General features: G+C 36.7%; 1 protein-coding gene across 23 annotated transcripts in view; it reads left to right on the top strand.

Annotated features, from left to right (window-relative positions):
- The window catches only part of PCM1 (pericentriolar material 1), a 90,979-nt gene that overhangs the window by 33,477 nt on the left and 41,629 nt on the right, over positions 1 to 15,873 (top strand). For all 23 annotated transcript variants that reach the window (XR_015767734.1, XM_088020930.1, XM_088020926.1 and 20 more), the window contains 10 exons: positions 974 to 1,128; positions 1,270 to 1,399; positions 2,376 to 2,516; positions 3,016 to 3,206; positions 4,656 to 4,859; positions 6,424 to 6,643; positions 6,747 to 6,892; positions 7,399 to 7,589; positions 9,608 to 9,779; positions 12,376 to 12,734. Coding sequence is in view for 22 of the 23 variants with exons in the window: in XM_088020930.1 (XP_087877056.1) it covers positions 974 to 1,128; positions 1,270 to 1,399; positions 2,376 to 2,516; positions 3,016 to 3,206; positions 4,656 to 4,859; positions 6,424 to 6,643; positions 6,747 to 6,892; positions 7,399 to 7,589; positions 9,608 to 9,779; positions 12,376 to 12,734 (1,909 nt within the window). In the remaining variant the exon portion in view is untranslated. The remainder of the gene's footprint in view (positions 1 to 973; positions 1,129 to 1,269; positions 1,400 to 2,375; positions 2,517 to 3,015; positions 3,207 to 4,655; positions 4,860 to 6,423; positions 6,644 to 6,746; positions 6,893 to 7,398; positions 7,590 to 9,607; positions 9,780 to 12,375; positions 12,735 to 15,873) is intronic.

Raw genomic sequence — 15,873 nt, 5'->3', positions numbered from 1 at the left:
CCCAGTTTTATAATTGAGTCAGCTCTAACTCTTTAAGGTTTTACTAGAATGATATTTCCAAAGGTTTAAGTTTCAGTTGAGGTTGTCAGAGAAAGCATGAGTAAATATAAAATTATATAGAGTTAAATGTTTTTTTAAAAATGTAGTAGTTCACCCCAACAATCTCCCTCCCTTAGTAACTACATTGATTTTAACAGAAGATGGGGACCTACCCTTAGGAAGCTGAGAACTTAGTTGTTTTTCCATTAGTCATGACAGATGTGAGATACTCTCATTCGTTCTTGTATTGTGAGTCATTGGCACTGGTTTGGCAAACTAAAGACCAAAGGCAGAGAATAGAAAATTGTAAGCAAGTGACAGTGGACTGGACATTGATTATTTGAAATCGTTAATGTAAAAGTTACATTTTAAGGGGTGCCTGGGTGGCTCAGTTGGTTACGCCATCTGACTTGGTTTTGGCTCAGGTTGTGATCTCAGGGTTGTGAGATCAAGCCCTGCGTCAGGCTCTGCTCAGTGTAGAGTCTGCCTGAGATTCTCTCTCTTCCTCCACTCCTCCCCCCACTTAACGTGTTTTCTCTCTCTCTCTCAAATAAATAAAATCTTTTAAAAAAGTTACATTCTATGAAAAATTATCTAGTATCAAGAGTTCCCGTATCTGATGGTGTGTTTTTGATCTTTTTTGTATTCTGTATAAAGCTGTTCTTTGATAGCTCAATATCTGGTCAAGATAAGAAAAGGCAACTTAACATGAGTCATTAGTGGGTAATTGGCAGCTCAGATTATAAATGTACTTTTTTGTTGGTTTAGTACTTTGTTTCCTGTCATTGGTAGAGGATGAACTTCAGTGTTCTCTAAAAATCATGTACTTAATCTCTAATTTTTATGTCATGTAAATTTTACAAAATAGTGATATTTAAGCTTTGAATTGGATAATGCCTTTAGATTTCAAGATTATTTTAATGATGCTTTTTAGGATGATGATGCAGCAGATCATGGAGTTGTCTCTACCAATACTTCAAATTTGGATGATTTCTACCCAGCAGAAGATGACAACAAACAAAATGCAAATAATACTAGAGGAAATGCCAATAAAACACAGAAAGATGCTGGAATAAATGAGAAGGCAAGGTATGTTAAGCTCATGGGCTTCATTTAATAAAAATTTAGTGCTTATTGTAGAGAAGATACTTACTTGACTAGGTTCTATATTAGGTCATGCTTAATGCTATCAGATTTATTGGGAGTCTGCAAATGTCAATTTAATTATAGAGAGAAATTTTATGAGGCTAAACTACAGCAGCAACAGAGAGAACTCAAACAATTGCAGGAAGAAAGAAAGAAACTGATTGAGATTCAAGAGAAAATTCAAGCATTGCAGAAGGCATGTCCTGACTTACAGGTAATTAGGAACGTTCTTTCTTTCCGTTTGTATGAAAAAAGATGTTTAAAATCTAATGTCACTGGAAAGTACTCTTACCTTTTCTAGTACTGAGATGACACATTCATATCAATATTAGGATTAATAAAACGGATGAACTAATGAAACAGGGATGTACATTTACACTATGAAAGATAGCATATAGGAATTGACTCTCATTACTTCTATTTTTTCACTTGTTGGGCTAGCTACTTTAGATTCAGAACATGAGTATTCATAACTATTAAAATATTCTGGTTTCAGCTTTGCCTTTAAGGGAAGAGCATTTCCATCTTTTATTGGCCTAAAATTACATAATAAAGCCCTTAAACCATCATGAATTACCTAAAGAAATTAATGAAAATATTTGTAGTTTTCTTATTAAGTAGTACCCTCTGGGACTGAACAGAGAATGAGTAATCTTTGACCATATCAGGTAATCAGGAGTAGGAGTAAAGTTAACACAGGAAGCAAACACCCATGTCTTTTTGAGATTTTTCTTAAAATATTTTGGTTAGCTTTATTCCTCAGGTTTTGTTTTCAAAGAAAGTTTCCACATCAAATGATGTTTCTCTGTAACAGTTTTTTTTTTTTTTTCTTCCCTAGACTTTTAACCTTTTCTACTTTTATCTAATCCTTTTCCCTTCTCCCTAGTCTAATGTCCGGAAGAATATATATGAGAGTTGGGTTGAGTATATGAAATTTTCCACAGTAGCATTTTATCCCTCTTGTCTCTTTTGTTCTTGAGGCTCGGCTGCTAATCATCCACTTTACCCTGTGTTTTCGTCTTTGTTTTCTTATGTCAGGCTTTCTTTGGATCATGATGGCAATTGAGGTCTGATAATAACAAATTAAATATGGTACTAGAGCCCCCAGAGAAATGGTAAAATAACTGCTTTTATGAAATTAACATAATTGTTCTAATTCCTCATAATGGTTTTTACTAATCCTTTTTTAGCTGTCAGCCACGAGTGCGGGTAATTTTCCCACAAAAAAATATATCCCAGCTGTTACTTCAACCCCAGTTGTTAATGGAAATGAAACCAGTACAAGCAAATCTGGTTTTGAGCCTGAAGATTCTTCAGTAGTAGATAACGAGGTATTGTATATTGTACCTGTTGTTCCCAAGTCTTATGTCACATCTTAGAGAAGGAAAACTGAATATCTATGAAACATGTTTTTAAATGCAGCCTGTTTTGTGTCTTTTAGTTGGGAGGAAATAATTTTTTCAAAAAGTAATTAAGTTGGGATCTTTTCAAAATAATTTCAAAATTATTAGGAAATATTTGGCAGAATTGTATTTAAGAGATAGTTGCAATGAACAGCAATCATTTCAGTTAGAAAGACCTGTTCTTTGGCCTTTTATTTATATGTGATTTGTAGAAAACTTTATACCTTTCTCTAAATATCTGGCCGCTGCTTTCATTAAGAATTAATGCCTGATTTTTTCTTATTTATCACGGAAATGCTATTTTCACCATGGGATATCTTGGTGTAAAAAGGATAGAGTGAGAATAGAAGTCTTTGTATTTTAGTCTTTAAGGCTAAAACAAATCCAGATATTTATACTAACTCGACTCTGACTTTTAAAATAATAGCTGTGGTCAGAAATGCGAAGACATGAGATGTTACGGGAAGAGCTACGACAGAGGAGAAAGCAGCTTGAAGCGCTGATGGCGGAACATCAGAGGAGGCAGGGTCTAGCGGAAACTACGTCACCCGTGGCTGTGTCGTTGAGAAGTGATGGATCTGAGAACCTGTGTACGCCTCAACAGAGTAGAACCGAAAAGTAAGAGGTGTTTAAATCTTTTTTTAACATCACCTACCTAAGGCATGTAGAGTGGGCAGCTTCATTTCCCCTCTCAGCTCAAATCTGCTGTTTCCCTGAGGCTTCTGTTAAAGCATCACCTTCATGGTTCAGTTTAACTAAATCCAGCTATTTTCTGTTCTAACTTCTCAAGGCACTTGATCAAATGGTGATACAGATTTTCTTGAGTGTATAAGCCTTATGTTCTTAGTTAAGTTTTAAGCTTATAAAAGTGAAAATGCTTGTTACTTTGTAGTACTTACATATCAGGCCAGAAATAAGCACATTTTTACTTAAATGAGGAATCTCCTATTTGTAAATTTCCTAAGGATTAGGAAATTTAGTTTTGGGGTGCCTGGGTGGCTCAGTCGGTTAAGTATCCGACTCTTGATATCAGTTCAGGTCATGATCTCAGGGTTGTGAAATTGAGCCCCGCATCGGGCTCCACGCTGAGAATGGAGCCTGCTTAAGATTCTCTCTCCCTCTCCCTCTGCCCTTCCAACTCCCACACCCCCCTTGCATGATTGCTCTCTTTCTCTCAAAAATCAAAAAATAAAAATAAATTAATAAAGTAATGCTTTAAAAAAATTTAGTTTTTAGGACTTACATTTGAAATTTACATATTTAGAATATTTCTAAAAAATTGGCCCTCTGTAAGGTCAGTTAATTATCTGTATGGGAGTATTCAGAGCTAATATTTTGAAATTCAAATTTGTTGTGACCTTACCTTTTGATATCCTCAGATGATATTTATGGAACATTGCACCAAACTTCTCTTCCTCATACAGGAACTTGTTCTGTTTTGAAGTCCCAAATGCACTTTATTTATCAAATTATATTTATAGTATTTTTTTCTATTCTGAGTACCACACATCTGAACTTTAGAAAAGTTCTTTGGGTATTTTTGATAGTACGCATCTAGGTTTGGGAACCATGGCTCTAGACTTGGGCTTTCCAGTGTGGCAGCTGTTACATTACCTGTATGTACCTATTTAAATTAAATAAAATTAAAAACTCATTTTCTCAGTCACACCAGCCACATTTTAAGTGCTCATTAGCCATGTGTACTTAGTGGTTACTGTATTGGGTACACAGGTATAGATCATTACTACTATTGCAGAAAGTTCTTTTGGACAGCTCTGATCTAGAAAACTGTTACTCAAGATAAAGTTAAAAACTGAGGGAGTTTAGTTTAGGAAAAAAGTTCTAGGAGATACAATTACTGTTTTAATTTATTTGAAGAATTGTTTTGCGGAAGGCAGAATAAACATATTCCACATATCAGCAGTGGAATTCAGTGAAATTTTATAAACAGGCAAACATGTTTCATATGCATACATATGTACATGGTACAATGTCTGGCACATTAGATGGTAAAGTATTTAGCTGATCTCCAAAATGATCTCTTATTTTTTGTCTCTTAATCTCTAGAACAATGGCAACTTGGGGAGGTTCTACTCAGTGTGCACTGGATGAAGAAGGAGATGAAGATGGTTACCTTTCTGAAGGAGTTGTTCGGACGGATGAAGAGGAGGAAGAAGAAGAGCAAGATGCCAGTTCCAATGATAACTTTTCTATGTATCCTCCTAACAGTGCGAATCATAACTCTTACAGCGTAAAAGAAACTAAGAATAGGTTAGCTTCACTGTGTTAACTTTTTGTTTGATTCCTGAAGTCTCAGGTCTTTGTGACACTAAGCACTTCTCTGATTCTCCGAACCAACTGGGTGTCATAATTTAATTCAGTTCTGACACTAACTACTTGGAATTAGGGCAGATGCCACAAGTTAAGGGCCCAGTCCCACAAGATTGCCCTCACTTCAGATGCCAGTTGCAAGTCCCAAGTCTCCATGTGCTCACACTTCTTTCTGACTTTGCTAAAAATTTGGGGGTTCCCACAAGCCCTCCTCAGGTTTCATAATTTGTTGGAACAACTTACGAACTCTACCTATTATAAAGGACGCACCTCAGCAATGGCCAAATGGAAGAGATGGATAGGGCAAGGGATGGGTTGGGGAAGGGGTGCAGAGCTTCCATGTTCTCTCTGGGTGTGCCACCCTCCCAGCACTTCAGTGTGTTCACCAACCCAGAAGCTCTTCTAAGCAGCTTGGTAAGGAGTTTTTGTGGAAGTTTCATTCCCTAGGCACAACTGATTAAATAATTGGCCATTGACATTAAACTCACTCTAGCCCCTCCCCTCTTGAAGTTGGAGGTGGGGCTGAAAGTTCCAACCCTGTAAACACCTGGTTGATTTTTTTTTTTTTTTAGTGACCAGTCCCCCTCCATGAAGCTGTCTAGGGCCTCCAAGAGTCATTAGCATAAACTTAGCTATGGTTGAAAGGTGTCCATTATGAATAACAAAAGACACTTCTAGGTCTCAGGAGATGCCAAGAGCTTTGGGAGCTCTATGCTGGGAACTTGGGACAAAGACCAAATGTACTTTTTATTGTATCATAAGAGTTTTGTCAAGATAGATCCCAGCTAGACTGAATCAAGGTTTATAAGCTTTGATCTTGGCTTCTGTTGTAGGGAATTAAGCAAAACTGAAAATCATAGATATTGAAAAAGACCTAGCAACAGAATATTCATTACATTGTTATTTCTAACAGTGAAAAATGTTTCATGAATAGAAGATGGTTAAGTAGTTCCACTTGATGATGGAATGTCATGTGGTTAAGTTTAAAGCATGAAGAATGGAAAAATGCTTGTGATATATTTTCATTTTGTAGAATACAAAATTACATGGATACTTCTGTGTAAGACATAAGTAAAAAAAGGGGGGGAATTAAAAATGATAATTACACAAGGCTAGAAATCTGGAGTTCCCTCCCCCAACCATCTCCCACTCATTTCCATACTTTTGAAGTCCTTTGAAGTTAAACTTTGATCTTAAGAAAATACTGGTCTATGAACCATGGTAACAGGATTTATTGCCAGATTTTATTTTATTTTTTTATTTTTTTTTTAAAGATTTTATTTATTTGTTAGAGAGAGAGCATGAGAGGGAAGAGGGTCAGAGGGAGAAGCAGACTCCCCGCTGAGCAGGGAGCCCGACGTGGGACTCGATCCCGGGACTCCAGGATCATGACCTGAGCTGAAGGCAGTCGCTTAACCCAACTGAGCCACCCAGGCGCCCTATTGCCAGATTTTAAAAACCAGATAATTACATACGATGACCTAATGCTTTAAATCTGTGTTAGGTGGAAGAACAATCGGCCTTTTTCAGCAGATGGAAATTACCGTCCTTTAGCCAAGACAAGACAGCAGAATATCAGCATGCAGCGTCAGGAGAACCTTCGTTGGGTGTCAGAACTCTCTTATGTAGAGGAGAAAGAACAATGGCAAGAACAAATTAATCAGCTAAAGAAACAACTTGATTTCAGTGTCAACATTTGTCAGACTTTGATGCAAGACCAGCAGGTAAAGTTTACTATGAAAGTACATTTTTTATATCTTGTTTTTGAAGCAGTGCACATTTTTCTCAAGTCATCAGTAACTGTCATGACAATTTGTCTTTCCGTAGACGCTCTCTTGTCTGCTACAAACTCTTCTTACGGGTCCTTACAGTGTTATGCCGAGCAATGTTGCATCTCCTCAAGTACACTTTATAATGCACCAGTTGAACCAGTGCTATACTCAGCTAACATGGCAACAGAATAATGTGCAAAGGTAATCTGTTTCTTAGAAGCAGTAAAACTGTATAGTAAATGCTAAAACTGAGCATGTGTTTTATAGTTATCTTCTGGGAGAAAAAGACATGAGCAAAATTGAATATTCAAACATTCTCTGTACCTGAAAATTTTATAAACAGTGATTTTTCCCAACGTTCCCTGTTAATATTGTAGACTTTAGTTTTTAAAAATTTTCAGTGTTCAAATTCACACTTAAATTAGGTGAACTGTATGTATGTAAATTATATCTCGGTAAAGTTTTAATAACAAAAATATGAGTTTCTTAGAGTTACGCTTTTTATCTGGTCAAAGTGATAAGTGCAATTCTTGTTCCAAAGGCCAAGTTATTGAAGTAAGCCTGCAGGACAAGCAGATGTTTGTTGTAGTAAATGTCAAAAACAGTTCCTCTCTTTTGCATGCTCTTGAATCATTTTTTCTGAAAGTATTGCAAACAGAAGGTAATATAACTGATTTGTAAGTTACTGACTTCTTAAATATTTATAGGTTGAAACAAATGCTAAATGAACTTATGCGCCAGCAAAATCAGCACCCAGAAAAACCTGGAAGCAAGGAAAGAGGCAGCAGTGCCTCACACCCTTCTTCTCCCAGTTTATTTTGTCCTTTCAGCTTTCCATCACAGCCTGTAAATCTGTTTAACCTACCTGGGTTTACTAATATTTCATCATTTGCACCAGGTAAGTGACTGAAAACTTGAGAGGAAAATAAATAAATGCAAAATGCCTGAGAGTATTGTTTGTCTCTTGCATGGAGTTTAATGGGTCTCTTCTGGAATGGTAGGAGGTGTATGCAAAAAAAGTTACGAACTCCTCTACATTGATTCTTTATGGTGAAAACTTAAGTTTGAAATGGTTGCTAATGAAATTAAGTCAACTACTTAGGAAAGATTTCTGAGTCTTACACCTTTGAATTATTCAGCAGCGGTTTATTAAGGAAGAGGGGACTTAACCTGTCCCATGGCTGCTGCACACCAGGCACTGTGCAGTAGGGAGACGTTACTAGACTAAAGCTTAGCTTAGGCTTAGATTTAATTTTATTTAGCTTTGGCTTGTATTCAGACTTTTTTTTCTGCACCCGTTATGTCCTGAGACATATAAATGACTGGGATTCAGATGAGTAAAATGAACGCTTAAAGTCATTTAGAGTCTAGTGGGGAAGCTAAGCATGTCATTAGGTGCTCAGTGCAGTGCCATGGGGGCGGTAGCCGTGGTACAACTTGAGATGAGTGGCCTTTCCTTAGGGCAAGAGATTGTCAGCAAGTCTTCCTCCCCCCCCCCCCCCCCCCAGAAAGCATGTTTTTTAAAGAATGAACAATTTATTTCCAGGGATATTAGAGGAGAAAGGACTTCCTAACCAGTCAATGGGATCACTTAGAGTTACAAAGCAATTAAACAGTATGTTATGTAGGGAATTTAGAGGTCATTAAGTATGGCTAGTGTTCAGGGCCTTAGCAGAGGAAGAGTAATTGATATGGCCGGAGAACAGCAGAGACCTTTTGTGCAGTGCAAAGAAGCTTAGACTTTCTTTGCTTTCCAGAGGGGCCATTGAAGGATTTTGTGCAGGGGGATAGCATGAGATTTCTATTTTAGGAATATCGCACTAGTAATAGCGTTGCGGAGATTCGAGAGAGGAGCTAAGAGTATCGCTGGTAAATAGGAAACCGAAGGCTGTTGTAGTAATAGCAGAGAAAGAATGACAGCTTGATCTAAGGCATTGGCAGGAGGGGTACAGAACTAGGAGTAATTCAAAAGACTTTCTAGAGGTAGAATAAACTAGGTGATCAGTTAGATAAGGTGAGTCATGAAAGAGATGGAGTTGAAAGTGTTTGCCAGGGAGTACAGGAGGAGAAAAAGAGTTGGGAGGGCCGGAAGGCTGTTTGAATATAAATCAATAAAAATAGCAGTGTATTTTCTTAGCAGGATAATAAAAACAATGGCATTAACAAATTTAAGAAGCATTTTAGTTCTTGAACACTGATGAATATTGGCAGCAAACATTTTTTGAGTAGATTTCTAGGTAACAGATAATACTAAAAATTGTACATGCAGTTCCTTTACACTAATATGCTTCATGCCTGTGCCAGCCCTGGGCAAAGACTATTCATTCTTCACGAACTAATTTTGTGAAGCCTCTCTCACCCCTTTTCCCCCACCAAGTTGTTAGTCGCCCCTTGCAAATACATCTGACACGACACTGTATGGTAAGAATTTAGTTCTATTCTAGTTTCTCAGTTAAAGTAGAGTGGAAAGAACATAAGCTTTAGAATTGTGCAGACCTGAGGTCTGACCTGCTCTTCAGTTTACTAGCTGTTTAATCTTTGAGCCAATTTTCTTCCTGGTAAAATATAATACCTATGTCATAGAGTTGTTTTGAGCATTAAATGAAATAACAGGTAAATAAATAATCCTCATCCCTTCAGAGCTAACAGTTAGAGGTAATAGTACTTGACATTCATCAAATTACCGGGTACCAGACTCTTGTAGCCATTTACCTGTTATTTTATTTAATCATCAATGCCAAAAACCTAGTGGGCTGAACTGTAAACAGTGATTGAACAAATGAATGTTAGTTTATTATAACAGTTATTTGTTTTGGTGGATTTGAGCAGCACATTTAATTAAAACTGTCTTAATATCGTGTTAAGGCCTTTAGGTCCTTCTTTGTTGTTGTCTTACCCATTGCTTTTATTTATTAGGTATGAATTTCAGCCCTTTATTTCCTTCTAATTTTGGAGACTTTTCTCAGAATATTTCTACACCCACTGAACAGCAGCAACCATTAGCACAGAATTCTTCAGGGAAAACAGAATATATGGCTTTTCCAAAACCTTTTGAAAGCAGTTCTTCTATTGGAGCAGAAAAACAAAGGTACTCGATTGTGAACATAATCCATTCTTTTCTTAAACGTCACTTTTGTGATTATATCTAATTATACATAATTTGAAAACACAGGTAGGAAGGATGCTTGTTATTGTTTGGCTTGTTAGCATTGAGAATATTAAACTGACACCTTACCAGGTCTCTCTCAGGCATACACCTGCCCCTAACCCTGATACAAGAACAGTTCAGTGTTTTGATCAGAGTGGAAGGATAAGACCTGACCCATATAGTGTCTTTTTGCCGTGATTTGATATCTGTCCTTAAGTTCACTTTAGGGCGAGAAACTAATATTAAATACTAGATGATAGTTGTAAAGTAATGGCTCCTTGATCCATAGCTCCTGATTAGAATAAGTTCTTTAGGCCTATTTAAATGTAATATTGAGCACTATTAGATTATTGATAGATGCTATCAGTCATAGTCAGGATTTCTTTCTGTTTCTTAGTGTTAACGTGTTTTTTTCCTCAGTGTTATTATTTTTTAATACGATAGTCTTCCCAAATAAAATTTTTGACTCAAATAGTGTAAAAGACTATTTGGATTGAGTCAGGTCAATCATTCTCTATTTTTATAGCTAAATAAATAATATATTGTTTAAAGATTTTATTTATTTGAGAGAGAGAGAATGAGAGATAGAACGAGAGGGAAGAGGGTCAGAGAGAGATGCAGACTCCCTGCAGGGAGCCTGATGCGGGACTCGATCCCAGGACTCCAGGATCATGACCTGAGCCAAAGGCAGTCGCTTAACCAACTGAGCCACCCAGATGCCCAATAAATAATATTCTTAATGATTGTGTTAATCCAGAAAATGATTTTGATAGCCAGCTGGTAAAACTATAGTCTTTTTATTGTTACTGTTATTTACTTCAGAAAAAACTTTTTAGAAGGATGAAAAATTACAGGTTAGTTCAGCCTAGTACTTCTTCTGTAAGAAGTATCTCTTTGATTTTGTCTTTCGTAAGCCCTTTACAAATATAAAACTCACATTACTTTTCTCTTTAGTTGTGTGATTGGGCATGTCTTGGAGCACTTAAATAATCATTTTGGCACTATTTAATTATTAAATCATGGATTTTTTTTTTCTTACTTGATTAAACAAAACCTAATAATTGAACTTCGTATTTGACTCTAGGAATCCTATGGTTGACTTCCCTGACTTTTATTTTATTTTATTTTATTTATTTTGAAAGAATCATTTTAGGGGCACCTGGGTGGCTCATTCAGTTGTGCCCAGCTCTTGATTTCGGCTTGGGTCATGATGTCATGGTGGTGAGATCAAGCAAGCCTCAAGTTGGGCTCTGTTCTGAGTCTGCTTGAGATTCTTTCTCTCCCTCTGCCCCTCCCCCCTTCTCTAAAATACATAAATAAATAAAATCTTCCCCCCCTCAAAAAAAGAATCATTTTCGCTCTCAGGCTGTACAGAAATAGATAGCAGGCTGAATTTGGCCTGCAGACTATAGGTTTGCTAATCTTGTCTTAATTTGAACCCTGTAGGTCTCTGTCTGCTAAATCATGTTCTTCAGAACACTATTGTTTATGTCAGGTTCTGTGATAAAAGTTTTGGACATCTTGCCTACTATGTTCCCTTCTAAGACATTTGTATAGTACATTAGCATGTTTAAAGTTTTGAGAAATCTTGCAGACATGATTAACTTTATTGTTTCCCAAACTTAGATGATCAGTAAATACCTATTAACATATTAAAGGAAGTCAGTGTTTAGCAGATAAAATTTGGAAAATGACACCAGACCACCACAACTAAACTCTACTTAATGTGTGGAGGAATAAATTATGAGTTGCATGGACGATTGTTTTCACCAAATTCCAGTTCTATTTGAACTGCTTTAAGTGACATAGATTTGTGTATATTCCCAAACCCTCTACAACATATAACTCTTTCTCAGCTATTCCTCCAAGTGTTTTGTTTTTTCCTTGTATGTGCCATCCTTTCTTTAAATTTTTCTTTCCCACTCTTTTTCATCATGAGTGCTAGATCTTTTGTTTGCAACTTTTGCCAGTGAAAATGGTTTAGTGAGAAGGGTCTGATTAAAGTTTAAAGGGGCTCTGGGTGGCTCAGTCGGTTAAGCATCCGACTCTTGATTTTGGCTCAGGTCATGTTCTCAGGGTTGTGAGATCGAGCCCCATTTCAGGCTCCATGCTGGGTGTGGAACCTGCTTAAGATTCTCTCTCTCGGGTGTCTGGGTGGCTCATCCAGTTAAGCGTCAGACGTCAGTTCAGGTTATGACCTCAGGGTCCTGAGATTGATTCCTGTGTCCAGCTCCACGCTCAGCAGGGAGCCTGCTTGTCCACTCTGTCCCTTCCCTCATTTGTACTCTCTCTCTCTCAAATAAAATCTTAAGAAAAAAAAAGTTCTCTCTCTCCCTCGCTTTCTCTCAAAAAAGTTTGAAGTAATTAAGTACATTAGGCTATATAATACTTACATATTTGAAGTATATTTCTGTGAAAATGTTTTTATAGCCTGTTGATGTTTTTATTTGCCTAAATCTCTTAACTATGTCTGCAGTTTTCCAGTAAGCCTAGAACTCTATCATCATATCTATAAAAATTTATTTCCATTGGTAAGGAATCAAAAACAGCCCGAAGAGGAGGTGGAAAGCAGTAGGACCCCGTGGTTATATGACCAAGAAGGTGACATAGAAAAACCATTTACCAAGACTGGATTTCCAGTGTCTGTAGAGAAAACTACAAATAGTAATCGCAAAAATCAATTAGATACTAGCCGGAGAAGACACCAGTTTGATGAAGAGTCATTAGAAAGCTTTAGCAGTATGCCTGATCCAGTGGATCCAACAACAGTAACCAAAACATTCAAGACAAGGAAAGCATCTGCACAGGCCAGCCTGGCATCTAAAGATAAAACTCCTAAATCAAAGAGTAAGAAAAGGCATTCTACTCAGCTGAAAAGCAGAGTTAAAAATATTGGTAAGTCTTAAACTTTGTTGAATATTGATCAGTGTAAATGTTGGTAACTTTATTCTGGCATGTTGACATACTTCATTTCTTTGTGGCTAAATGGATAAGCACTGTTCTAGACCTAGTTGAATAAAGTTATTTTTAGTCACCTTTACAGTTTTTTAATATAAAATTTATCAAATAGGGTTTAATGTTGTAGATATTTTAAGACATATTTATTCTTTTTGTGGTTCTTAAAACTTCTTATATTTCCTGTGTATGTGGTTACTATGAGCTTAGAAGATGTTTTCCAAATCTTGTAGGTTACTAAAAATTGCCAGTGTCCAATTTTTACTGTTATTCTTTCTTAATATTACATCTAATCTTACATCCAACACTTTAGTTATGACTTCTGGTACATCCTTGGTTGATTCATTCAAAGAAGTTTGGGTCTGTAACTACAGTGCAGTCTTTGAATATCATAGATGAAGTCACTTTTAAAACAAGTTTGCTCTTAGTCCTTAAGGAAATTAACTTTAGTTAATAAGGTGAAACATTAATCCATGTTTTATTGAATCTTGTCATTGGATATCTTATCAAAGTTCTTTTTATAGTGTTAACTGCATGCCATTAAAAAAAATGTTCTTTGAATTTTGAAGAATTTACTCAAGTCTAATGCTAGGTAAAAATAGTTTTATTAACTAGAATCTGGAATATTAGAGTTAAAGGATGCTCCTTCAAGTTTGCAAGGGATGCTTTTTGGCTATGGCTTTGAGAGGTTGTTCTGGGTTCAAGGAGATTGTACTTGGTGCTTAAGGACAAAGTATTTAAGACTTATAATCAGAAAAGTTTGAAAAATCACCACATACCATATGAAGGTCCTAGGAAACCCTGTGGTAAAAAATCGACTTGTAAACATTTGCAGCATTCATCTTAGCCATTTTTGGTTAATGAAACACTTGAAAAATCTGATGAAAACTGTGGATATAAGAAAGAATACCTGCTCCTTTATTTCATTTCAGTTCTTCATATATCCTTCATGTCCTTGGCTACTGCTACTCTCATCTGAAGAATCTGATTTGATGGTGGAACAAGCAACTTTGAACAGGGATGATAGTTTTTCTCAGCACACATGTTATCATCTTTGAAAATATTCGATCATTTATATAGGTTTGGGAGGAGCTGATTTTATGTAGCAAATTAGTAATTCAAATGACTGAAAGTCCAACTATTTTGCTTTCTCCAAGATTCCTCTTGGTGCCACCAGAGTACATTTAAGTACATAATGAACCATGGCCATGTTTAGAGAGTTGGCCCTTTGGGTAACTCATCAAACTTCTTTATTACCTTGCCCCCACAGAAATGCTCTTTGTCATATGAATAAATGAAGAAACACTAATACTTATTTTCTAGCATTTTCTCATTCAGCCAGTTGAGTGTGCTAGGGCAGTGCTTCTTAAACTTTAATGTTTCTCTTTGGGAATCTTGTTTAAAGGCAGATTGATTCTGTCTGGGTAGGGACCCAAAGGTCTATATTTCTAACAGGTTTCCATGTCTCATCATTCTTGGTTTGTGGATTTCACTTTAAGTAGCAGGGTCTTAGGGAACTCTTAAGCCAACTAATGGCCGTAACTACCTAAACCTAGAAATAATTGGTATATTTAACTTTGAAACCCCTTTATTCTGAGGAATTATGATTCCGTATATACAATTCAGCTTTTTTGATTCAAGGCAAAGATTGACATTCTGATCTATGTGCTCTCTTCTGAGTATAAAAATACCTACCAGAAACATAATACACATTTATTTGTTTGACAGGCATTCAAGACCATCTGTCAGTGAGAGCCCTGCTTTAAGACACACACACAAAAATCAAAAGACTTGGTAGCAGAATCTAACTAATATATGCAGAGTCAAACTAATATGTAGCAAAATCAAATTAGTCAGCTAAACCCTTGCTATCCAAAGTGTGAACCATGGACAAGCAGCGTTAGCATCCTCTGGGAGCTTATTAAAAATGCACTCTTAGGTCCCACCTTCCATGAACCAAGTGAATGCACATTGTTTTTCAGTGTGTATTTTAGCAAGATTCCAGATGTTTTAATATGAAAATGTGCCCATTAAAGTCTGAGAGGCACTGAGCTAGTCCAGTGCTATTTTATGGGGTAGGAATAGCCGTGATTTCTTAGAAAATAGAATATTTACTTGTCTTAAATGTAGGTGGATGGAGAGAATATTGGAAGGCATTCCAAACTGTAGTAACACTGAAAAGAAGTTTAGAGGCAGGAAAAGAAGATGAGAACAGCTGGGGAAGGCAATAGGATATGATCCATAGACCAGCATGGTGGGACTTCAGTTTCTGTCTTGAGAGACACAGCACAGCCAGTTATGCTGTCCCAGATTTACTAGACTGAACTGTTGGTATGTGTTTTTGCACTTGGGGACAGTTTTCAGAGGTGGCATGCTAAATCTTCATTTAACTTTGTTTCTAGTGATGGTAATTTTAATCTTTAGATTGTATTTTAATCTTTAGAAGGTCTTTATATGTACATATACATTAAAGGTACATTATCACTGCATGTGAAGTAAGGTTTTACAAATTATGTGATAGTGATAATCATCTTTTAAACTTTCATTCCAGTTCAGACTTTCTGAGTTGAGCATGTTTCCTTGCCTCTTTGAGTGCTTCAGGTATCAGACCTATAATTTGGCTACACTCTACCAGGTCCATTTCTTTTTTTGATATTACTAGAGAGTAGTGGGATCATATAATCTAGATCTTCCTCATTCTTTTCTTAGAAAACTGGATAGAACTGTTAATGTACTGTAACCATCCCTGAGTCTTTTCATTTCTTTTCTCTTCCCTTTCCTCTTGTTTACGAATGAAGAATGAGATGAAATGGATGTTAAGTGTTAGGAAGGGCAAGGCCTGACAGATGTGGCCAGGAAAGAAACAATCCTTTTTAGATTCAGAGAGATGATTATTTACACAGGCGGGGAAAGTAAGAGTAGCTGGAAGTCCCAACTCCCTGTGTTCTTTGTTCCACAGGCCACCAGGGGAACACTGAAACAAAAGAGTCCAGGTGACAATTATAGCATGAGTGTTGGGACCCCTGTTGTTGAGGAGCTGGTGCTATGCTGCAGCTACAGACCACTTTATAGTCTGGAG

This window comes from Eumetopias jubatus, unplaced genomic scaffold, assembly GCF_037043125.1.
Source record: "Eumetopias jubatus isolate StellerSeaLion01/CBP00866 unplaced genomic scaffold, mEumJub1_p1.0 scaffold_2, whole genome shotgun sequence".
NCBI lineage: Eukaryota > Metazoa > Chordata > Mammalia > Carnivora > Otariidae > Eumetopias > Eumetopias jubatus.
The sequence above is the reverse complement of the archived record's forward strand: the minus strand, read 5'-3'. Positions and strand labels throughout refer to the sequence as shown.